Here is a 26,294-nt window from a genome sequence, read left to right as displayed (position 1 = left end):
AAGTATTGAGTGAGGTAGCTTAATGATAAATACTGTACGTATACAGGCTGAAATTTAGGACGTAATACAAAATTAGTGTTTCATACTCAGTTAATGCTGGGTAAAAACAGTGCATTTACTCTTTTGTTGAAATAAGTCTGAAAAAAATTATGGTTTCTATAAATTATTGAAATACGAAATCATGAATAATGTATGGAAACCGGAAATTTCATCAGACTAATTGTATTTGAGCACGAATTGTAACTGAGCACGAAACACTAATTTGGTTCTCTTCAGAAGAAGTTCTCTTTTTCTTGTTCTTCTGTGCATCCATCCATATTTCAGTTTGTATTTTCGATGTGGATTTTACGGGATGGTTGTACTTAAAAGTAACAAAATTTGGAGTTGAAATAAAAAACACAAAAAGACTCCAAAAACCAATCTCAATTTGATTGCTTAATAGCGACATCTCTTGTCCGGGTGAGCGGTTAGTTCCGATGGGGTGCTGAAAGTTTCTAGGGCTAAAAGCATAGATGTCGCTAGTGTCGCTGCTTAAGTGACTAAATAAGAAACAAACAAGCTGAGATATGTGGTGCATAAGAGAAATTTGTGTTGTACTCCTGTCCAGTGGTGGTGTAGCGGTATAGCACACAGTACAGCGCAGCGCTGGTCTCTTTTTCTGGTTTTTCTGTGCATCCATGTTTAAGTTTGTATTTTTGATGTGGAAAACTCGTGAAGTTTACGGCACGTCATTGCGACTCCGCACCGTTGGCGTATTTTAAGCAGCAGTGTGGAAAGCATGCAAAAAACGGTGCGCATACGATGCGTCACTGCGATTCCGTACCATCACCGTTTTTTAAGCAGTGGCATGGCCGCTTCTTTTAAAAATGATTGGTAATTAGAGTCAAAATTGGTAAAATTAATTGGATAGATCTGATGAAAAATTGATGTACGTCAAGCGCATTGCGTTTAACGCAGTGTTTATCGCATAAAACAACCCAGCGCTTAATACAGTTAAATCAATTATTTTTATGCTATAACTTTTTACACTTGAATAAAGACTAGGCTGAAAGGTCTTGTTACCAAGCCATAAAGTATTAAAAAAACTGGCAATTTGCAATGTTCGCTTCGCGCTAGTGTGACCAATAGAGGGCGCGGACAGTTCGTACGTCGCGTAACGAATGGACACATGTTCGCGATGACAGCCACACTGTGTTGTTGACGTCGTAATTACGTCATAATTCGAGTAAATATTTAAAGGTTACTTTGAATTCGATTTAATGAGGGTTCCTTGACAGGCGAAATATTGCTAACTGGCGTAAATACGCATTCATATTTATCTGTCGTGTTGTGTCGTGACGCATCAGAACGGTATCGGGTTCATACATTTTATATGGTTGCGTTCACATTTAACTGATGCAGTGTGTTGTGACGGCTTGTGTTGTGTCGCATCAAAGTTATAGAGAGAGAGAGACAGAGAGCATTACAACACAACACGACAGATAAATGTGATTGCGGCTTTAGCACCGCGAGGTCCGTTTGACGTTGCAGTTTTGCGTGTGATTGAAACTAGTTATTTAATCAATCAAAATGTGGCACAAATGTTATAGTTGTCAAAACTACCTTATGATACTAGCGCTGATTCAGGCTATCACAAAAACCATGATAAGCGCAGCGTAGGACGTCCACCAACGAGATGGACGGATGATCTAGTTAAAGTCGCGGGTTCACGGTCGATGCAAGCCGCTTCCAACCGAGGCAACTGGAGGTCTATGCCCAACAGTGGATGCACTCTGGCTGATATGATGATGATGACACAATAGTTAGCCGAAAATTGACGTTTTAAACCAAAGGTGGAGAAAATTATTTACAATACAATACAAATATTCTATAATGCATACCACAAATCAGCACAAAAATCTTTATATTACACATACATCCATGGTAGACAATACGCGGTCTTATCGCTTAGAAGCGATCTCTTCCAGACAACAATTTGGGTAGGTACATAGATCTTAAGATTATGTCAAAATCGTAGGTGGCGGACACAGAAACAAAAAACAAGAACAAACAAAAAAAACATTAATATCAAAATAAATAAAAATAATATATACACTTAATAAATAGTAACTGGCTAAAAACTATGCAGTTAGTGCTTCTGCATGTAAAAGTAGTAGGTGGTTACGTCACACCTTTAGGGTGTGTTAGACTTGAGATTTTTCAACTTGTGATTTGTTTTAAATAATTAATATCTCTTAAATTAAGGGTTTTTGGACTATATGTTATACCACATTCTATACTCTAATAAGGCTCTAGAATCGTTGGTTTAAATCTTTCGGGTTATTAAAACCCACGGTGTATAAATACATACATGGGTACAATACTTATACAATACATATTACTAACATAAAACACAATAGAAATTGTCAAAAGGCCAAAATGTATAAAAAGGATATGAAATTAGGAAAATACAATAAACAAACACGGAAAGACTAAGGACAGAGTTAAGTTAGCAGTGTCAAGAAATGAGCTTTGACAAGATTTTTGAAAATGGGAAGATTTAGCTTTCCTCACTAGGGGAAGATAACTCCACAGACGGATTGAAGAGCTAGTAAAGGAGTTATGATAGAACTGTATTTGCTGTATTTTTTGACAGTGGCCACTAAGCTATTGTCGGCACCCTGCGCTAGTGTGACCAATCAATGACGCGGACAGTCCTACGTAACGAACGGACACAATATGCTGGTCGCCACCCGCACTGACGTTGACGTCGTAATTACATTATGATTTGTGTGAATTTCATAATCATTTCAGGGGTGTCCCTAGTGGCATGATTATTATTCATACTATGTAATTATTTTGTTTGGATTTCTTTCATAATCATAATATTTATTTGGACTGTTAAGCATAGATAATTATTTTTAATTTTAATGTAAGTATGTTAGCTCTTTTAGCCTGCGACACAGAGTTCTCTAGTAACCCTAGTGCAGGCAAACGTAGCATATATTTTTGTAAAACATTGTATTTTGTTATCTTGTGCTGCTAATTATTCAATAAATCATTATTATTATTTTGAAAATACAAACTGAAATATAGATGCACAGAAAAACCAGAAAAATAAGACCAGCGCTGGGAATCGAACCCAGGTCCTCGGCATTCCGTGCCGTGTGCTATACCGCTACTCCACCGCTGGACCCTGGCGGCTGGCGCTGGTCTTATTGTTCTGGTTTTTCTGTGCATCTATATTTCAGTTTGTATTTTCGATATAGCTTTTACGGGATGACCGTAAAAGTAACAAAAAATTTGGAATTGAAATAAAAAGTACAAAAAGATTCCAAAAAACAAATCTTCATTATTATTATTATTATTCAGAAAAATAAGGACGTAATTTCGGTTACTGGACCTTGCTCATTACTCACGTGTGGTCGTTAATCTTATTTGTTTATTATTAAATTGTCTCTGTATTAATTTCGTAATAAAAAGAGATGCTTTAAATATTTCCTACCTTTATTTTTTATTTTGAGATTTTTTTGTAACTTATGAACATTTAATGAGAGTTTTTCGACAGGCGAAAGATTGCTAGATGGCGTTAGAATCGTGAGGTCCGTTTGACGTTTCAGTCTTGAATGCGATTAGCTCATTTAGTTATTAGACCAATCACAAACATGACGCACATGTTAAACGGACCACGGGCCTCACGACACTAACGCCATCTAGCGAAATTTCGAAAAACCCTCATTGATTAACTAACAAACTAAAAATCTTGTTTGGTGGAATAGCCTCATGTTTTTAAGACCCGAAATAGAAATTCAGATTGCAGTAGTAATATGTAAAAGTTGATATTTAAGTTACCTACCATATTTCGAAACTAATTGTGCCCTTCGCAAGGTCTAAAATTTTTATTACTAAAATATTTTTCCTAAAATTTTTTGGTCGAAATTGTTTGGTATGATATATTATCTATGGCATACTTATTTTTTGAATAATGTTTTATTATGCATAGGTACATATTTTTTTCCTAAAGCACTTTTGGTCTATAATTGTTTAGTCTAAAATTTTTATTACTAAAATGCTATATCCATAATATTGTTAGATCTAATTATATAAGTAAGGGTTCGATTCCCGGCCGGGGCAGATATTTGTATGAATAATACGAATGTTTGTTCTCGGGTCTTGGATGAACAGTCATTGGATGTCTAAGTGTCACATGTTATTCATTATTATTTAGTCTAATATTCAATGTCCTAGTAAAATGATTGCATGCAAATATCAACAATCCACCATGCAGGTGTCAGTCGTGTCCAGAATTGAGTTTATCATGCACTTTTATTATCAAATCAAACCGTGAATGTCCGAATGTTAACCCTCCGCCGGCCCCTCGTCCGTTTCGTCACGCCTCGCCCGACTGTTTGTCGACCTAGCATTTGCTAGCGGTAAATTGCTGGTCGATAATCGGGTAGTAATGTTTTGTGGGTACTTTATTGAAAGTAGTGGGTTTTCTGTGTTTTGAACTTAGGCTTTCATCATCATCAAAGCTAACCTGCGGAGGACCTCTTAGAATGAGAGTTCCTGGGCCGTAGCTCCCACCATAAAACTCGTGGTAAATTTCAATTATAATTTCGCACATGAATGTCAAAAAACTCATTGTGCTTTAACCCACAATCCTCTGTTGGAGAGGCCGTAAATCAAATCGCAATAAAGACTTTACGTGGAAAAAAAATAATGTGACTATTTCAATTATAATTCTTTACATGATGTTTGATATTTTAAATATTCATTAAGTCTTAATTAAAAAGAAGCCCATAAGTCACACTAACCAATAAGACTGCGCTTCAATTTAATCGGAGCTGAGCCTAAATTTACAGAATTGACCAATCACATTCACACACAAATACAATCACATCAAGAATCGAGATGTGAATTTCAATTAGTACTACCTACGAGTATAAGGGTAGATTCTACACGTCGCCGCTACTCTCTGCCGAAACGTATTAAAATGGAAGTGTAGCTTAAGTTATTGTCTTTCTCCGTCACCAATTTGCGTCACGTGTCCCCGCCGGTCCGGGCCGGAGCCGGCGATTGTGCCGCAATCCGGTCCGGTAAGTGGATTAGCCGGGGTTAATGTAGTTGCGTCCACTTGCCGCGCGGCGCTGGGGCTGCGATCATCGGCCGGCAAGACCGTATTTTTGCGGGGAGAGGGTTAACCAAAATCGTGTTTAAAAAAAACAAATGATATAAGGTCAACGGGAGTAGCAATAACGAACACATGACAAATGTAAAAAATGGTTAAATTAACGCCTAACTTGACTATCTCCAGCTTTATCCAGACACCTGGTAATGCTAACTGAATGTTACAGGTATGTGTTAACTTTGAACATGAAAATACCGTGAGACATGAGACCCGGATAACTCAACGTCTTAAATAGAGTTTAGCTCAACATGCTTCAGGCTAATTCGTAGCCCTACCTCTAGGAGTACGCGAGAAGATGGTCTACGAATTAACCCGAAACATGTCGAGCTAAACTCGATTATAGACGTGAGTAATCCGGTTTTATTTTATTGAATAGGAATGTGTTAACTTTGATGAATAGTGCGTTAACTTTAGAGCATAATAAGTGACAGATGTGCTATCGTTGTCCGCAGGCGTGTCGTCGCTGGAAGCGGCGAAAGACTTCACCGTCGACGGGCTCACGGGGTACAACGGCAAGAAGAAGAAGAAAAAACGCAGACACAGGTACCCCACCTTCTTTCTGCTAGTATATCATTCTACTACAACGGAACTGCCGACCACCTACTACATTTTCCATTGTAGTTTGATAGCAGTCCACACAACAACATGCAAACTGCACGCTGGCTGCGATTAAAATGTAAGGGTAGTCGGCGTTGCAGTTAAGTTGCAGGTGGAACGCGTTCGTCTGTAACGGCCCTAAATTAAAATAAGAAACAGAAGTTTTCTTTCCCGTAAAATAACGTTGAGTTAAGGTGCGACCAAACCGCTGCTTAAAAAACGGTGACGGCACGGAATCGCACCGTATTTATCGCTCTCCACACCGCTGCTTAAAATACGGAATCGCAGTGACGTGTCGTAAACTTCAGGTCTTTACCGAATTAAAGTTTTGTTGCTATTGTAATCAAATGACAGATTACAAACAAAAATGTACATTGAATTGAATTACAAGGGATCTTTCCGAAGGGAAGTCGTGACGTTTACGGCACGTCATTGCGACTCCGCACCGTTGGCGTATTTTAAGCACCGGTGTGGAAAGCATAAAAAAAACGGTGCGCATACGATGCGTCACTGCGATTCCGTACCGTCGCTGTTTTTTAAGCAGCGGTATGGCCGCTCCTTTAAAGTCAGTAAAGTTATGTTTTTGTACATTTAATTTATGTTTTAGATTATTGAAAAAATGTTTCCATTAATTGTTAGTTCTCCTACCTCAAAAGCATAAATTCACCGAATCGCATTTCACCTCGATCGAATATTTCAAGCATAACTAGAGAGAAATTTACTTGTGAATCCAACTAATCACATCGGATATCCCGTCTCTCCCGGTTTATGTGACAATATAACATGGGTTTAAGTCAATCTATCTAATACCTTTAAGGGGCTACCCGAGGTTTTCATCGATTTTTGACAAGTTTTGAATCGTATCTCCTTCTGCACTACAGATAGAATTATAAGTCAAACGGCTATCGGTTCTCCAATCTTTTATCTCCATTTTTGTCTACCGGATTTTGAAAAAAATTAATACTTTATTTTGTATGATTTTTTAAAACATTGTCTGAAAAAACACTTATTTCGTATCTCTATTGACGTGAAAGATCTAACATATACGAAATCTACTTATTTGGGTTCGTCTTTGACGTCTCTAGAAACTGATCGAGGGTTTTCATTTAAAACTAATTAACACAAAAGTTATGGCCAGAAAAACAGTTTTTTGGCCTAAAATTGTTCAACTTTGATGCCAAATATCTCGAAAACAATGAACTTAGAAGTAAATATGGGATACTATATTGCTTAAAGCCATTGTTGTTAATATAATAAGCTACAAAAATCATTAGAAAACTAAGGAATTCAGATCGAAGGTCATTGCGGCATGGGATCCCCTTAAACGAGCAATTCTGAATCAGAAGGCTCCAACGATTTCGATGAAATTAGGTATGTGGGGGTTTTCGGGGATGACAAATCGATCTAGCTTGGTCTTTTCTCTGGGAAAATGCTTACTATCGAGTTTTAGCCCGAGCAAAGCTCGGTCACCCAGGTATTGATATAATTTAGTAAATTCTACATTTCTCCGCTAAACGAAACAACCCAACATATTCAACACTGACAATGATAGATTTCGGTTTCAGCGTATACGGTTTAATGCTATTTATTGGGTGCTCGAAATTGTGTACAGCTACAATTTAATGTACCAGCTCGCGCACTGTTTCTAGCTTCTCACCCAATGCAGTTTTAGATAGATTAACGAATCAAGCGTCAGTGGTATAAGAGCGGTTCCACATTACTCCCGATCCAATCCATAAAACTATGGTCTGAATGTAGTTATAGAACCCAGAAACTCGGTGACATCGGATTATAGAAATCGGATCGGCCAGTCAAACAAATTGAATCATGTACTTACCATATATATGGCCACATATATGGTCTACCACCCTAAAGTTGATAACCGTTTGCATGTCACAAAACAATAATGCCAATAGACGTGTCTGTCAACTTGAAAGTTCGACTTTAGCGACATAGTCATTTAATAGGAACTTGTTTTAAAATTGATAGACCACTTATTTGGCTGATAGGAAACTCATGTTCAAAACCACGATTTACCAGCGCTTTGGCTAATGTATATTCAGGAATCATAGTGAAATTGTCTAAGGTTCCACCAGGTTTAATCAGTTCGTGTCAAGGAAATCATAGTGAAATTGATTATTAAAAGGTTCCACCTTGGTTACAAGAATCAGTTCGTTCGACTGTACCTAGAGCGACTTGCGAACTCGGTCTATCGCAGCGATAGAGCGATAGATCTATGTGTAACATAGATGTATGGAACACCTCTCGAGCATAGTAATAGTAGGTAACACTGATGACGGGTGAGTGTTACTGTCTGCCACTCTAACGCAAACCCACTAACGCATGTAGCTTTCTCTCACTCTGATAACTGAAGCTTATATTGTTTCCCTCTCAGCCGCACGATCTTCACATCATATCAACTGGACGAGCTGGAGAAGGCGTTCAAAGACGCACACTACCCGGACGTGTACGCGCGAGAGATGCTCTCCCTCAAGACAGACCTGCCCGAGGACAGAATCCAGGTTAGTGCCAACCGCTTTGATACTCGTACTGACGAGCCGTGGATGAGAACAGCGTTACAGCGATGAATAGAAGGCTTGGAGATGATATACAGAGGTTCGGAAACGATCCAGTGGCTATAGAGTTGAGCACGTTTATTTTACGTTCCATAACGGTCAAAATTTAAGTATGTTTAGTGTAAGTTTTTTATTAATGCAAAGTAAGCTTTCGTTTGACTACAATCACGGCTGATGATAAAACGAAGACGTGGCTTCAAATTGTAACGCCAGGGAACACTGGAGCGTTCTTATCCTTAGCTATTCAGATAATAAAGGATGAGTGGAACTGCTAAATTCAAACAGAATATTTCTTATTTCATTAAACTTTCAGCATCAAAAGACAACCCTTGGACTCTGTTAAGCGACATCACCTAGGTTAATCTTAGTTAGTACGATAGCAAAATGTTTAATGTACAATTAACTGAATCCAGTTTGTATGTATGTGCAATTTTCAATCTGTTTTATGGAATAAACACTTTAAGATTAACTATTAGTTAAATTATAAACGTTTCTGTAAAATGACGAAGTTTGCCATTACAGCCAATATAAATTATCACCAACATGTTAAGCGTCCATGAGCTTCTTAGAAAGTCACCTAGCTGATTTATCCCATTTAAAATCTTAAACTATCCAAAAATCCGCATTAAAGCTGTCTCAGAACCGCTGTCTCGGTGAATTTGCTGCCAACAAAGGAATAATCGAATTAGCACGTCAATTGCCGATCGACTAAACGGCGGTAATTCGACGCCGCGTTTTTTGTGCTGGCAATACTTGACGGTTTTTGTGCTGCCAGTAGACGCGTGGTTTTGTTTCGCCAACGAACGGCCCACTGCCGCCTTCGGTGTGTAGGGTGCCCATGCAATACGAGCATGGATTTAGCAGTTACTTTTTTTAAAATAAATTAAGACCGGAACACAAACGGGATGAGGTCATCGTTAGCCGAGGGACGTTCAAGACAGGCCTCCCCCAAAGTCGAAGTCAAGATATTTTTGTTCAATTTAGGCTATAACAAGCAGTTATGTCAAAAAATCTACACCCGATTCGTAAAAACCTCTGTTGAGGAGAATCCGGGAAGAAAGTCGACGAGGTTTTTTTTTTCAAAACAGATCATCAATTTTATTTAACACACATCTCCATTTTTTAACACACACAGGATCGGAATTACTTCCAAACATCCCTATCCATGAGATAATATTAGGTAGTTTAATAATATAAATCTTGTTAAGTACAGAACATACGAGTAGGTATGCAATTACCTGGAAACGACTTTTTGGTTTTAGCCAGTCTGTAAGATTGAACTTTGAGCTTCCGTGTATTCTAGTTAGCCTTTGGCTTATCGATTATGTAAGAAAATCAACGTGTATTTCTTCTTTCATGATAATTATTTCAATAACAATGACGACAATGTCCGCTCCTGGTATCAATCAATGACCATTGATAGGTAATGTCAAAAAACATAATGCTAAACCTGCTAAATAGTGGTCAACAATCTTTAAAAATGGCCACAATTTCTAAAAATTATGACTTTCGGAAAAACGTTATGATGGTTCATTCATTCCATCATAGAATCATGGAAGCTTTCATATCCTTATGAAGGTTATAGTCACACCCTGTATTCGACTAAGTAGTCAAAATAAAGTAAAGCGCAGTCATTGTGTTTCGTTGTAAGGTCACCCGACACCGTGCAATGGGATACTTTGCTCGCGCTTCGCGGAAGGAAGCGTTTTGCGAGCTTTGATTGATTGCATTGTTCGCATTAAGTTGTCGATGGCTTTAGAATAAGCTGAAGAGGGTTTGCTGTATTTAATCTTAGGAACTGAAATAGTTAATTAATCAGGGCAATAGTTTGCGGTTGCAGTACCTAACTGTTTAGCATCAACAAGAGTCTTCTACCTTCGTCTTATACCGGGTGTGGCCTGTAATATGAGGTAATAATTAAAACATAGATCATACTCCTCAAACTGAACATCATTAGTTCGGCAACTTTCAAAATTTTTATTACACTTTAAAGTTTATTCGAAGAAGCAATGTAAAGCAAAATGCTTGATGTTTGTAGCGTGACAGGCGACGTCGGTTGTGATCTGAGATGGCGTACATTGATAGCAGTATTTAATTTGTATGAAAAAAGGAAAATTCAAAGACTCCATTATTTTTAAAAGTTGCTGTACTAATGTTGTTCAGTTTGACGAGGACGATCAACGTTTTAATTTTTTGCTCGTATTACAAGCCACACCCGGTATACTCTGTACCTAACATAAAAAAGTGGTGAAAACGATAATGAGTAATGATGGACAATATGGTCTCGAACTGCCTCTGGACAACTGGTATCAAACACCTGGTTTCTGACTGGTCGCTAAATAGCGTTAGAAGACGTGAGGTCCGTCTGACGTTTAAAACCTTGCTATCGATTGGCTCGTTAATTACAAACGAATTTAGAACGTAACGCAAAAGTAAAAGTAGTCAAATGGATCTTACGATATTGGCAACGTTTACTACTTAAACCAACACGCTTTACTTTGGGTTTAAAAAATCCAACACGCCTACTTCACCGTTATCTAATAAATTTCCAATATGTTTTGTGATGGATAGCTCTGCTGCCGCCTCTGTTTATTCGACGAAGATAAACAAAGATAACATCACAGATATCTGTCACAATCATATATTGTAATATCATTTAATTATCAGAGTAAGTAGGCCCATAATCTGAACAAATTTAGAAGTGTTTAACAACATTTCCTAACTACCTCGCTTATTCTTGTAAATACTATTTTAATTAGTGTTGGTGCTGGTCCCGTCAGCCACACACCGCTCAAGGAGCTCCCCCCGCGGGAAAACCCCCTTCCCCACCGCCCCCCGACGCCGCACATTTATGAAAATTTCATTCCAAACGCAAACAAACCAAAATACACCCTAATCTCACCGCCTAAAGCTTATTGCCACTTAATTTTCTCAAAAAGGAAACATCCCCGTACGAAACGTAGCCTATCCTGTTTCGTGTAAAGTTGGTTTTCCGTTGTTCTGCGGGTTATGAATGATGGTTGAATTTTCGGTATAATGGCTGACTGGGGATTAGGTTTCCCTGAACCGGGGCAGTGCAGTGCGAGCCGCAATAAATAGATCATTATGCAATCAAGTATCGTTGCTCGGAGACGGGAAGGGTGCGCGAGAGGTTGTTTCACAAAACGTATTTTTTTCTGATATTGTAGGTAGCTTAGGTATCTATTTAATAACATGTATAAACGATCATGCATTTCCGCACCAGTTCCACTCGGGATAAGATGTCCAAGTGTGTGTCATGTTATTGCCCAATAAGTGACACTCTGCTGTCACCAATATGCTAATAACTTAAAATATATGATGGCTACTCCTGACCAGCACTCGGAGCCGACAACATTTAGAAATGATATTGATAGGTATATTAATCAATTTCAAGTTCGTTGAGCACATAGAATCACTAAAGGCTGAAGTGACTAGAACCTTCCTCCCAAATAGCCGGCGCTCTGAAGCAGCAGACAATCGATTACAGATTACCTCCCCGATTTATCGGTAAATACCCATTTATACATACAATTTGAGACAGCCGAATCAATTAACTGGCGGACAAAGCCGTCTGGCTAGATTGAAATGTTCAATACAGTCGGGGAATTAATTATATCTGGGCCGGGCAGCGCCATCTGTCGGCGCGGGCGACGCGTCGCCATAGCAACCGGCCGCTGATTGGCCACTTCGCCTCCCCCCCTCCGTGCCCAAACGCACTAACTCTGCCCAGCCGCCACTCGAGTTTCACACCTGGCTACTTTGCATAAGGTTTGTTTTCTCCCAGTCCGTTTGGGTCTCTTGCCGCGTTGGACTGTAGTGGAGTTGTTTTATTAGCTCCGCCCTTCTTAGCGGCATGGCGGCTGTTGTCTTGGCTCAGTTTGTCTTTTTGCGTTTGTTTCCGTGTCGTGGGTTACACGCGCCTGTGTGGACTGTAGGTGTTATTTGTTACGGCTGTGTAGAGGTTATCACGTTGTACCTTTGCGTCGATATTTGTTAGCGCTTGTTTTGATTTGTCATTGTGTTACGTGTAAGGTGTAGGGTGACCAGCGCGGGTGCGTCTGGCGTCGCGCTCACGCCCGTCGGCGCCGCGACGTCCAGCATTTTAAATGATTGTTTAAACTTTGAAATTTCTATTCCGTCGCTAAAAACAATAATTATTAATTGTTAATGATAATTATTAACAGTTTTGACGGTGTATAATCATGAGCATGGTCATGGCACTGGTAGAGATGTGCTGAAATATCCGGAGCTCATTTTAAAGGTATCATGTTCTAGCTCGCGTAGAATTTATTATTATTATTAATGATATCATATTTTTTTACATCGAGATCAATAAAAATACAGTACAATACAAAATATTTGAATATCACGGAATAATTAACACCCACTCACCTAGTCCCAGAACGGATAAACATATGTAGGTAACTTAATAAATCCTACATACCCAAGATTAGAGAGTAAAAAATCATATTTTTCATACAAATATCTGCCTCGATTGGGGATCGAACCCGAGTCCTCAAGCTTATTTATTTTTCAGCTAACCGATCTTACCGGATTATGTCTGTATCAAATTATAAAAAAAATGGTTGACGATCGATTGAAGTAAAATACTTACAAGTTCTTTCTTCTTTACAACCAGTAACAGAAAATAGTCATATATATTCATAGCCTGTGCTACTTATTTATTTTTCCGCCTGCATTGCATCCAAACCAAATAAAGGTACAAGCAACCCGAGCCGCGCGGTGCCGGCGATCGCATTTCCCGCCAATTACGCGCCGATACCGATCCGCTGCTAATAACCGCCCTGATATCAGCACAGTCCTGGTGTATCTCCGGGATAAATCTACTGTGATATACCTGTATGTGCCTGTTGGTAACCTAACTTACTACCAGCTAATAAGCTACCAGTATATCGACACATTTGATTTGAGTAAATAGCTATAAACATAAATAATAAAGAAGTGTAAAAATTCAATTGTTGTAACAGTTCAACATTTACACTACGAACGTGTTAAAGTACTCGTAGGTAAGTCTTACGAAAGAAGCTCAATTAAAATACTACCAAAGTCCAGTTTTAAATAGCCTCTGGCTTTTTTTACCACACTGTGCACCTTCCTTTGGCGGTTTGTAGAAGTCCTTTATTCAACTCATCAAGTTATCAAACAAGCTACTTAACAACCTTATGAAAAAAGAATTCTTATAAACCATATAGTAGAAAGTAAGATGCATTTGACAGCTCGCTGCACAAGTTCGATGCAGCCGATGCTGCTGATCGCGTTTCGCGCCAATTACGCGCCTTCATCGGGGAAGCCGGCAACCAACGGGCCTGAGATGGGATTTAGGGCTAATGATCTAGGAAAAGGGGTTCATCAAAATAGGTAGTAAATAAAATAGGACTATATTTAAAACTTAGACGGACGAAAGTATTATTACGTTAGATACTATTTTTGAATTAAATACGGTTAAATTGTAAAAATAAGATGATGTTATCAATATTCTAAACGGGCTAGCTTCAGCTCATCGTGGTATGACGGACTTTAATGCCCATGGTGCCTATGTATCTTCTGTTGATTCTATTTATTCAATCTGTTAGGTACTCCATCAGCAAGTAAAACTGTACACGCCTACCTAACTATTTAATATGTAAATTACCATTGTAGCAATATTTATAAATCATTGTCGTCGAAATTAATTACGGCTTCGGGTGACCAGAGGGCTGGCTTTTTCTTAGCACAAAGATTAAGCATTGCCATACAGCGTGGTAATGCTGCCAGCCTTCTGGGCACCTTACCACCTGGCAGTGATTTTGGGCGACTTTTTTATTTATAATTTTAGTTTCTATGTAGTTTTAGTTGCCTTTATTTTGTTTTATAATAAATTGTAGCAATAAATCGTCTATTGAAAAGGAATACCTAGCCAAGAAAGCTAAAAAAAATTTAGAAAATTGGATGCTTTTAACTTATCATTTGCTTGAATTTTTATTAATCTCAAATGTATTCAAGGCTAAACTTATTTTTCGGGGGCAATCATAAATCAGATTCCAACTAAATTGAACGAAGCTACGCAATAAATATTAAAATGGAAGAAAAAGGTAATTACTGTTAGATCCATTTTTTCCTAAATACATACCTATACTCTTCTACTTGAAAACCTCAATACAACAAAATGACGGTTGTTTACTTTCTCTTTAGTAAACCTTTCAACCAAGAAGCATAGCATTCGATAAGTATATTTGAACTATTCTATAAACAATTAAAATAATTAAGCCCGAATCTAGATCGTCACTACTTACTATCGACGTTACCTATAACTGCATAAGTCCAACATTGTAACATTTTGAAAGAAAGAAAGAATTAGATTTTCGCGCGATTTTTGTGAGGAGGCGATTTTATATTACATAAGTTTGTGTGAGTATTCATGATCATGACAATAACTTAAAAACTCAGTTTTGACAGTTCTGTCTGAACGTGGAACACTGTTTTGTCCAGGTTTTGTCTAGTATTGGCAGAAAAATAGCAAGTTACATTTTCTAATTTGCTCACCTCATTAGTTTAATGAGACATTGATTTGCATTTTTAGCGTAAGTATCTTCCTTATTTTACCATGGATAAGAGATTGATAAAGATACTATATATACAACCAACAATAACTTTCAATTCCAATTTAGCAATCGATCCAGCTGCACACCTCTAAAAACTCAATCCCTACCAACGGCACAGAGAAGATTCCGCGAAAAAAGGTCATTTTGATTCCCTGCAAAGCTTGTCCGTAATTAAACGCGGCACCCAGTATCGACCGCCTAATAACAACGCAACGAAACTGCGAATCTGTAAGTACGTCCGTCTTCATTTGCACACGTCACCCCCACCCGTAGGGGGGTTGGAGTTCCCATGGCTCGCGTAATTGCAAATTTGGTAAGGTTGTTCGCAACCATCAGGTGGATTTTGTTTTGGTTGAGTTGAATTTGCTAGTGGTATTTAGGAAAATCTAAAATCTAGATGGAAATCATGGGAGCCGGAACTGTTTCCGGCTCCCATGTTTCCTACAGATTTCCGGCACGGCGTGTGCATGCAAAGGTATCCACATACAAAGCATTTTTAATATAATAAATCGCTAGAAAAAAAAAGCTGTAGGGTGTTTTCATGGAGTTGCAGTATAAAGACTTGACTCCAATTAGTTTTTTTTTACGGTAAAAGCTTCACTCATGTTTGGTTGATTTCTTCTCTCTTATGATGTTTAGGGGCTGTTTCACCATCCATTGATTATAACTGACGGTTAAATGTGATGCCTTCTCCGTCTATTCGAACAAAACAAATAGAGACGGCATCACATTTAACCGTCAGTTAACACTAATCAATGGATGGTGAAACAGCCCCTTAGAGTTAGATACTTAGTTAACCAAAGGACCCCTATATTCTTGTTCCATTTATTTGTAATTTTTGTTTTGCAAATTACTTACCTACTGCCACGGCGGCGCATTCTTTTTGGCGATGATGGTATTGTCTTAAGCGCTAGGAGTACAAAAAAGCGACATGTAAAATGTAGCGACCTACTTACAGAATAAAGTTTTGATTTTTGATATATTATTGAATTTTTGGGTCACAGGTGATTTAGCAGTTAGTAGGAACAGCAAATTGGGCAGTTAAACTACTGAATCATACATTTCATGATTTAAATTACGAGTAGATACATTTCACGTCAAACATTTAAGCCTGTTATGGTTTGTCTCACGTGAGTTGTGGCCACCCGCGCCGTTCGAACCCCGACTTAATTACTTTCGTCCGTGCCGGCTGGCGCCATCTCTCGAACGGATTGGTAAACTTACTACTGAATTGACATTACAGCGACATCTATTGGCAATTATTAACATTATGAAATTTTTGTTAGGCGATTATACTTTTTTTTAAACTAGCTGTTGTCCGCGACCCGTATATAATTCATTTATCTATCCCGTGGGAATCATACAATTTTCCGGGATAAAAACTATCCTATAGGTATGTCTTTGAAATTCGTCTACTTATCAGTTTAACGGCTTAGACATGAAAAGGTAATAAATAAACAAACAGACTTAGAAGCTTTTGAATTTATAATATTGGTGGGATAAGGTGCCATTCAACAACGTTCTCAGGTATAATTTTAACATAGGTAAAGCTCCATAAAAATTTGAATTTGTAGAGCATCCCATGTTGACAAAACGCAATCGCCTCTCTCCCTCTTTGGGGGAGGGACCGCAAATCAGCTGACGTGCCAACACCGGCCGGGCAATTACAGGTGACAGCACAGCCCTGGCTGGCGGGTCGTGTCGAATAATTGGAACACACTATACTGACCGCTCGCCTTAGCGACAAACATATGCGCCATTTTCTGGCTTAAGCTTCGAAATATAAACGTTTATTCGTTGAGGATGTGTTGTGAGGAATGTGTTTTTCATGAACCAATAGAAACACTTCACTTACCTATCCTCGCACAGCACATCTGGTGGAAACAGCTGAGCGGAGCGAGGCGATAAATGAAGCGTTTCTATTGAAAATGAAATGAAATTGAATTTATTTGCATTAAGCGTGGGATTACATTGATGTTAGTTATTAGTATTATATAACACACACTTAGCTATTTTAAAGCATGCAAAATTTATCGTCCTTAAACTAAATGTGAAGCTAAAATTACATAAACATGTCAAAGAATTAATAAAAACAATTACAATAATATTTATTATTAATTTCAATAAATACTTTCATGTCATAATAAAATATCACATAATCGAGGAAAGCAATACCAATTATTTCCTAGTTATTATTGTTATGTTCTAAAAAATCCTTATAGGTTTATGAAATCACATTCTTCGCAGCACAACCTCACACATCTCTGGTGGAAACGGAGCCTTATATTAGATAGGCTGCAATTAAAGGGCTCTTTCACAGATCACGTTTTTTTATAGTAAAGCGCTTTCGGAAAGAAAATAATTATGCCTATTTCCCAGAGATACACGCTCCCGAAACCCCCGACATACCAAATTCGTCGAAATTGTTAGAGCATTCTCCGAGGAACTTGGTATTAATAAATAATTATGTAAGAACTGTAAAAAAATTAGCCAAACAGTAATCACAGTTTTGTGAAGTTTTTTTCGTACACTCAGTATGGGCGTCAAAAAAACTGAGTCCATTGACTGAGTGAACCGAGTCATAAAATTTTGTATGAAAAAATCAAATACATTTTGAAAGAAAAGATACACTTTTTCAACAGTCATAGCGCTCTCAAAGACACATAATTGCCTATCAAATATAACGTGAAAGACACAACAGCTATATATCTCTCAAATTAATATCTATGTATTTGCATCTCTCATCCGAATGCCACATTTAAACAGACAATAATCCATTCATCATTCTTAAAATTCAATTACCCTGAGCTCCAAATACCTCAAACACCCCACACATTCCGCTGGTGCCCGTCGGTGGGGCCCGGATAATCCCCATTGTCCCACGAGTGGGCCCCGGGAAATTAAAACGCCTTATGTCGCCACTTCACTGTGTAACTGTAGGATGAGAATTAGAAAATTGGTTTTGATGAGGGCAGGCTGTCGCCGGATTATACTGTTATTGCAAGTGTTTAGTAGCATCGGTGATACAGCTGTGGAGAAAATTTACTTCTTTGTTAGTAAATTAGCTTATGGTAGATCTCATTCTCTCATCCCATCTCATATACGTCCCGCTGCTGGACACAGGCCTGCTCTCAGAATCCCAGCGGGCTCAATGCAAACTAGGAACTAGACTATTTAATTGTTCCTGCTAACTTCGAAAAACTTAGAAATGTGAGCCTGTATTTGAACCCACAATCCTCTGCTTGAGAGGCCGTTGGTTAAACTACTAGGCCACCACAATTAAAATTTCATAATTCTGTGGCTATTTCGAGAATTTCGTCCGTTATTAATTCTCTACCGAAGAATATATAACCGGCCAGTCTATGAACGATTGATTGATCGTTTTATTCAATTACTAGCTTCCTATTATTCCCCAAAAAGACAAAATATCCCATTTAACTACCCCAAAGTAATAGTCCACCAAATTAAATTACCTCCTGACAATATTAAAACAAACCAACGTCCCCAGCAACATAAAAGCGAATAAAACATTAAAAACAATCGCATCAGAACCACAAGTGAACCGACTAACCTCATTACCTCTGATTTATGCCCTACTGCTGTAATCAATTTAGGCCCTACTGCAATAATCAATTTATCAGACAAACTATAAATTATCCTTCGAACCACATTACAAAATACTTTAATAAAAACCTTTATCTCTGATATTACAAAGTTGGACATCCCTTGTTTGGAAAGCAATCCTCATGGTCATCCAACAATGTTATTATTGCGACTGGTGTATCTTCTATTTCGTATACATAAGGGTGTTTTTGATGTGTCCATGGGTTGATGTATCATGGTAAACACGCCCTCGGCGCATGCGACTCCCGTCATTATGAACTGGTGTTCGCTTAAAACTATTTGTTTGTAAGTTAATGTTTTGGTGCACTTTCATCGCAAGCTATTAATTTAAATGTTTTGTTGGTTAAATGTTAAGTAGCTCTAAAAGGTTTGTCATTATAATATGGGTAAGTTAAGAAGCTTGTTCCAAAGACATGAAACGTTTAAAATAACATGCACGTGTTTCGAGATTAGATTTTGCATTTACCGATTCTTGAACGTCTAAAACGTTCGCCTCAAACCATTCCGTGCATTGTTTTACTTTATTTATCTTTTGCTTTTTAATTTATTGAATAATCAGTTACATTACATCCCAAAAAACACATATTTAGCTAGACAAGGTTTTGTATTTGTTTATGAGTAAAAGGCATTTTAATAGCTTTTAAATTAATCAATCTTATCTATTTTAAAAATCGTACTAGTTAATTACTCACAGGTTGACTGGTTGGTTGAGATCTATTAAAGACATGAGCATCTTTGTACATTGTTTACCTTTACATCCGTATCTTATTTTAAAAATCAAAAGACGAATAGTTAAGCCACAAAGATTAAACAGGCAACTACAGATCCTATCCTTAAATTTATTCATCGTAATGATATCGCATTTTGTGTTCCATTGTCACAAAATTAATATTGGAGTGTCCCTTCCCCCACACGCGCTAATGGCTCGATTACACTGCGCTAATGCCCCGATTACACTGCCGAAGGACTTGATGGGAAAGTCTGAACCCGTCATTATTTTATTAAATTAGATTTGCCCGTAAAACTCATGAAGCACAATCTATTAAATGACATGTATTTATTACTTTTAAGATCATAGAGCTTAAAATAAGGCTTTTCGGTGTCAAGCTAATTCAGAATAGACGTGAAAGTTAACTTTTCACATATGTAACAGAGGTATACAGAGAAAAAAATCCGGGATAAGAAATAGGTGGCCTTATCACATCAGAGCGGTCTCTTCCAGCAAACTTTCACAATAGAAAGGAGCGACGATAGAGCCCGATTTTAAAAGCGTATAAACCAGTAGAATTTTAAACTCTGGATCTAGGGCTTGAATTAGATAATTGATTGAATCAGGTGTTACTTTGCGGAGGTCCATATCAATAAAATAATTTCAAAGGTCGCGGGTGAGCAAAGAAATTATTTTAGTTTCTTGAATTAAATATCAATATAATACCGGTACCTAATACCAGTTTGAAACTCTGACTCTATTGTAAGGACTGACGAAAGTACTGGTATGTAATACATTTCGCTAGTTTAGTAGTTTAGAATGAAACGGAAGACCAGCGTCGGCCGCAAGGTTGACATCATGCTGAGTTGGGACCATTTCGTGACAAAATTTGTCTTGATTTCCTTTTTTCTTTTTCTTTAATTTGTAAAATGTCACGAATTGATTCGACCAGATTGTGTTTTACTTAAAGTTCATTTTGAATATATAAATAATAATAAATAAATATCAAGGAACAATTCACACCAATTGACCTAGTCCCAAAGTAAGCTTAGCAAAGCTTGTGTTATGGGTACTAAGCAACGGATAATTATAATTATATAGATAGATACATACTTAAATACATATTAAACACCCAAGACCCGAGAACAAATATTCGTATTTTTCATACAAATATCTGCCCCGACACGGGAATCGAACCCGGGACCTCAAGCTTCGTAGTCAGGTTCTCTAACCACTAGGCCATCTGGTCGTCCAAAAATATAAATTGTTTCACTTTAATTTTAAACGTGCGATGTATTGAATGAATTTATTTGTACTCGTTACGTTTATCCAGTCAAGTGTTGCAGTATTTTTGAATGTACCCTATAATAAATCTCAATATAAAAACAACATGACAGTTAAAACGTTAAAGTTTTATGCAGTCACGTCTTCAAATCGAATTAGAAGTTTTAAAAGGAAATGCGTTTAAGATTCGATTAGCGAGCGAATACTTAGTAATAAATATTAATAGTGAAGCATCGTTACGAGGGGAGCGGAGACACGACTTGCCATTCACACAACACAACACGCATTATTCTATGTTGATGACATTATTGTTTGTTCATATTCACGATTCTGCATGATATGAATTCTACCAACTTTAATTTGGTCACGTTCCCACACATCTTCAAAAAACTGGCTTTAAATGGTAGTTGGACTCGTGCACCGAGGGTCTCGTGCAAATTTGAAGACTCGACAACAACGTCGAGTCGAAATGTTAGTCGTATTTATCTCATTTACAGTTGTCCAACAGAAAATGTTATGATTATTTGGATGGCAACTTGGCAAAAATTGGCTGGAAGCGAGAAGCGAGTTAAGTTATCAATAAAAAAAAGTACTTAGATTTTGTTGGCATCTTTGTGTTTTGAGTTGAGAACTGTAGTTTATTAACAAATATGTATATTAGGTAACTTATTCATATATAACACTTCTTGCTAAATAGTTGACGACAATCAATTATGAGTACCTATCGATCATTCGCCAAACATTGAGTAGGCCCAGCACAAGAGTATTAAATGCTCTGTAGAGAGTATTATCTGCGTAAAGCTAAGCCGCCGCGTGCGCAACGTATTTGCGCGGACCGCGGTCAACGTGCACCCTACATTTTTTGTGCGATGAAGCGTATTGTTATTCTTTTGAGTGTTTTTTTAGGTAGATGTCATTTGGGGTTAGAAAAAAGAGACAAGTATCTGTTAATGTTGTGAATTACGGTGTGTGAAAAAATCTCAGAGACATCTTTATAAAAAAAAAACAGGAATAAGATTAATAACTTAAGATTAATGCTTTGTCTTTGTCTGGCAAACGCCATTGACAAAAGTGGTAGAAGATAATTCCGCGGACTGGTGAATGTTATGTTTACAGAAGCTAAACGAATGTTTACCAATGAGGAACCTATATTAAATTTAAATTAAAATTGATCTTTAAAATTATTCAAGAATATCAGCTGAAGCTCAGCAGGTGTTTTAGTTAGTTTGACTTGGAAAATAGCTCTTCAATACATTGGTCAATGTTTAAAATATAGTTAGGCACGGTGTCAAGGGCTGTATTAAATTTTAACGAAAATCATTTCAAATATATATATATTTATATTTTAGATTTAGGCTATAACGCACTTACGAATGTCAAAAATTCTACCACCGGTTCAAGAAATCTCTGTTTATACAAGGGTGTACAGTCAAGCTTTCTTAACGGGAGCGCCACGTTCGCATACTTTTCGCTATTCATATACTGTTCGTCCGAATCATCGTTTGTCATAATTTTTTTCCCACCTTAAAATTCTGTCATATAGGTTAGGTTATGTTTGTTTTATAATAATTCTGAACAGTTATTAGATTCAGAGAAAAAAAAGTTATGACAAACGATCATTCTGACAAACATTTCATCGGACTTTCAACAAGTATGCGAGCCGATATGGACCCCCACTTAATTTACAAGTAAATTCTCTCTTCTCCATCGTCCTCTGCTTTTAATCCCGACAGACAAACCACCGCAGGCGACTTAAATACGTGACACTGAAAAATCGTAATTTGCTATAATTGCCGATTAGAGTCCTGAGCACGTGCTCCCGCCACGTGCCCCGACGACCCGACCCCGGACACGACACGAGCCCGGGACGAGCTAACGAGTGAGATTCCCGCCCGCCCGCTGGGCGACACACTATTAAATGTTATTTTTCGAGTTATCTAGTTTGTTTTTTGGGGTGGATACATTGTTGTGGCCAAATTATGATATAATGCCTTTTGTTGTGACGCATTGTTGGTGTGTTTAACGGGATTGTGGGAGATAAATGACTGTTAAATATAAGGGTTTTTGTATAATATGAAAAACATACTTACTTTTTACACGTTAATGCGAGTGTTTTCCAATAATATTTGTAGAGTTCTGCAGTCAAGATAAAAAACGAAACCTTATCACCACTTTCAACCATCCGTCTGTCTATGGTAGCTCAGAGATCTTTAATACTAAGCTAATATGGCCGCACGATTCTATATACATAATACGAGTAAACACGTAGGCAATATGGTAGAATAAAATTTGACAGACAGGTGAAAACACAAAAGTAATTTCATTCCCATAGTTTCATTTGGCAAAATTTAATTTGTTATAATTTCACTTAACAGACCAACGTTTGCCATAAATAGGTATGAACCTTTTTTTTCAGGATTTTTTTAAATTATCAAAAGTTTTATAACGACGAATATTTGCAGCACATTTGGAATGGTTTGAAATTCTATACGTCGCGTAACCCAACACGCATCGGCCTTTGTATATCTTCTTACATTACTTACCAAGCTCTTAGAATTCGTCTCATATATTGAACATTTTGACCACAAAGCTTAATTGTCATCGGATTCGTACTTAACTTAATCGATGGCCCCAAATCACTCAAACTTATTAAACGGAGCATCGAATCGCTTGCACTACAATAATCGAGTTACCTTGAGGGCAGTCACTGCTGGGCTAAACGAATTGGAGTCGTAATGGAGACGGCGGTTGAGGCCACACAATGGGAGCCGAGGAGCAGGATACAGCGGGAATACATTACGGGGCTGTTTCACCACCCATTGACTAATTTTATTTGACAGATAAATGTGATGCCGTCTCCGTCTATTTGAACAAAACAAACAGAGACAGCATCACATTTATCCGTCAGATAAATTTAATCAATGGATGATGAAACAGGGGGTATGTAGGTACCATCAGCCAAATATGTGGTCTACCACCCTAAAGTTGATAATCGTTTGCATGTCATAAAACAACAATGCCAATAGACGATAGACGTGTCTGTCACTTTAAAAGTTTGACTTCAGCGACATATTTATTTGATAGGAATATGTTCAAAAATTGATAGACCACTTATTTGGCAGATGGTACATCAAATATGTTAGGGTTTAATTTTTTTTTACCAGTTTATTTTGTGTCCCACAGCTGTACAAAAAGGCAGATTAGCAAAAAAATACTTATGAGTTATCAAAACCCTTGTAATATATTCCACTTCAGATGGTATACATAAATAAATCAAACATAGGTAAGTACCTAATTATTTCTTGTGACACCGCCTTTTGCCTTATTAAAAGGGCAGAAATGTCTCTTCTCTGTTTCTGCACTTGCCTTCTATAAAATAATAACTATACCAAACGATTCATTGACCAAATAAAACTAGAGCAAAAAAAATCGACGCTATAGAGGGCACCTCATTCTTCAATTTCGAACCTATTGCGATGTAATAAAAGTGGATACGATCTTTTATTACCGCTTCAGCACATTCCTTACAAGTTCTTCAATTGTGTGGTTAACGTGTCTAATGTGATCGGTCTTCGACGACCCGCCTCCGTACACTATCCTTAATTTATTGCTTCTTTCATCGAATCAGGGCCGACTGTTAACTTTAGGGCAACTCGCGTCCGCGGCCGCATTCTGTGGGGCTTTCATTTAGTGGGCTGTATTTATTTATGGCCAGAGTATAAAAGTAACGATTTGTTGATATCGTATTTTACTAGCAGCGAGAGAATATTATTAAGGATTCATTATCGACATGTTATCCCTGATTGGACCTGTGTGGAGTAAAAATATTTTTTAGTTAAAAGTGTCAACTGTGCTGGTGAAGAAGTACCCTGTTATGTATATATCTTCAAACACTAGCGCGAATTGCGTTATGTGGAGAAAGTGCAGGCACCATGTATGGAGATATAGCAACATGCTATAGTGGTCCAGTGCGGTAAGGTCCAGAGTTTGCAGAGAGGCTGCATGTCTTTGTTTTGTAAGTCTATGAAAGTTGCGTTTTGTCTAATGCGTGAGTCTTGAATTCGAGGTTAAATTACCATAGAGAGATTTCTCTCGAGACTGATGTTATGCCTGGGGACCGAAGTCCACATTAAGAGCGATATAAATTAATGTATCGAAGTTTAGAAACTTCGATAGTGCGATGCAGGATGTTACAATTGTTCTGTGTGACGACTAGATGGCGCTGAGAGTCGCTACAAGTGCATTTCAAGATTTGCAAGTAATGTGATTGGTCGAACACCTCACCGCTCCGCTCCGCTTTTCTGCAAGCCCTCGATCTTAGCTTCAGTTTGTCCTTAAGTATGAATAGATTAAACTTTTACGTAAAGCTCCAGTTTAATTCAAAGTCCCGCACAAGTTTTAACTGCGCGAACTTGCCGCCTCCCGGCTCCCGTGCCACTCCAACTCTAGGTTTGGTTTGTACTCGCAGGTTGTTAGGGAAATTGCCACTAAAAGTTTTTCTTTAAACTTGGTCTTTGTATTAATATGGCTTAAATTGTGTATTTACCAGTTACCGCTGGGTGGGCACATATTTGAATCATTGATTTTTGAGCTAGGAAAAATTTAATAATAATAATAATAAATCCTAAAGCGTTCATACTATGCATATAAACTTTATAGTAGTAGTAGTTCATTAAAATCCGAATATACCCCCACTCCTATTTACTGAATCCTCTGACAGTTTTCAGTTAATACCTAATCCTAAAAAGTATCTACTTTCAAATCTGACACAAGAGTGGCGTAAAGTGAACCTGGCCCGGTGAAGTACCTACCCAGAAAGACTCCTGGAGTCTGGTATGTCTTCGGATGACCTCACAGTTAAAAAAGTTAATAAATATCATAAATAAATATCACGGGACAATTCACACCAATCGACTTAGTCCCAAAGTAAGCTTAGCAAAGCTTGTGTTATGGGTACTAAGCAACGGATAAATATAATTATATAGATAGATATATACTCAAATACATAGTTAATGTAAACATAGTCCTGATTGCTAACTTCGTAAAATATTGTTTTGGGCCATTGCGACAGCCAGTAGTAGGTACTGGGTTCTAAGAAGCTTTAAAACTACAAAGAAAAGAATACAACAATAAGTCGTTGCTCGCCATGTGATCGATCGAGCTCCGACGGCCGCGCCGGCCGGCGGACAAATGACGCGGCACTAAGCCGATAATAGCCATCCCCACCACCCCCCACCGATGACAAACGATGCTGCTGAGCCGATGGGAATCTGCGCTTCTCCCTCGAGAGCTAATGGACGGGAGTTTGCATAAACAAGTGGATAATCATGCAATTTAGCGTTTTAAGAAACGCTGGCATCTGACTGCCGAAAGAAATCTGGAACTATCCGAATGTTTGGAAATTTCTCGAACTGTTAAGTCTGAAATAAACCTTAAACCGTCAACGGCATTCTTTTGTTTTATAATATTGCAGAAGTAAGCTACTGTTTGTACTCGTTTTGTACTCATGACTCATACCAATGATAGAGTTATTCTTCATAGCAATTTCTAACACCTACCATGATTCGTCTATCTACAAATATTCGTACTTATTTATGATAACGTTAAGTCGTGGTGGCCTAGTGGTTATCTAACCAGGCTTTTCAAGTAAAGGATGGTGGGTTGGGGTGGAAGTCCGAGCTTACATCTGTAAGTTTTTCGAAGTTCAAGGA

General features: G+C 37.9%; 1 protein-coding gene across 4 annotated transcripts in view; it reads left to right on the top strand.

The window, feature by feature from the left end:
* The window catches only part of LOC141429820 (visual system homeobox 2-like), a 145,658-nt gene that overhangs the window by 72,071 nt on the left and 47,293 nt on the right, over positions 1-26,294 (top strand). For 2 of the 4 annotated variants that reach the window (XM_074090377.1, XM_074090376.1), the window contains exons 4-5: positions 5,623-5,713; positions 8,163-8,289. In XM_074090377.1, coding sequence (XP_073946478.1) covers positions 5,623-5,713; positions 8,163-8,289 — 218 coding nt within the window. Of the gene's footprint in view, positions 1-5,601; positions 5,714-8,162; positions 8,290-26,294 lie in introns of all 4 variants that reach the window. The other 2 variants (XM_074090375.1, XM_074090374.1) reach the window with 1 other exon arrangement.

Source organism: Choristoneura fumiferana, chromosome 7, assembly GCF_025370935.1.
Source record: "Choristoneura fumiferana chromosome 7, NRCan_CFum_1, whole genome shotgun sequence".
Lineage (NCBI taxonomy): Eukaryota > Metazoa > Arthropoda > Insecta > Lepidoptera > Tortricidae > Choristoneura > Choristoneura fumiferana.
This window is presented reverse-complemented; position numbering and strand designations above follow the sequence as displayed.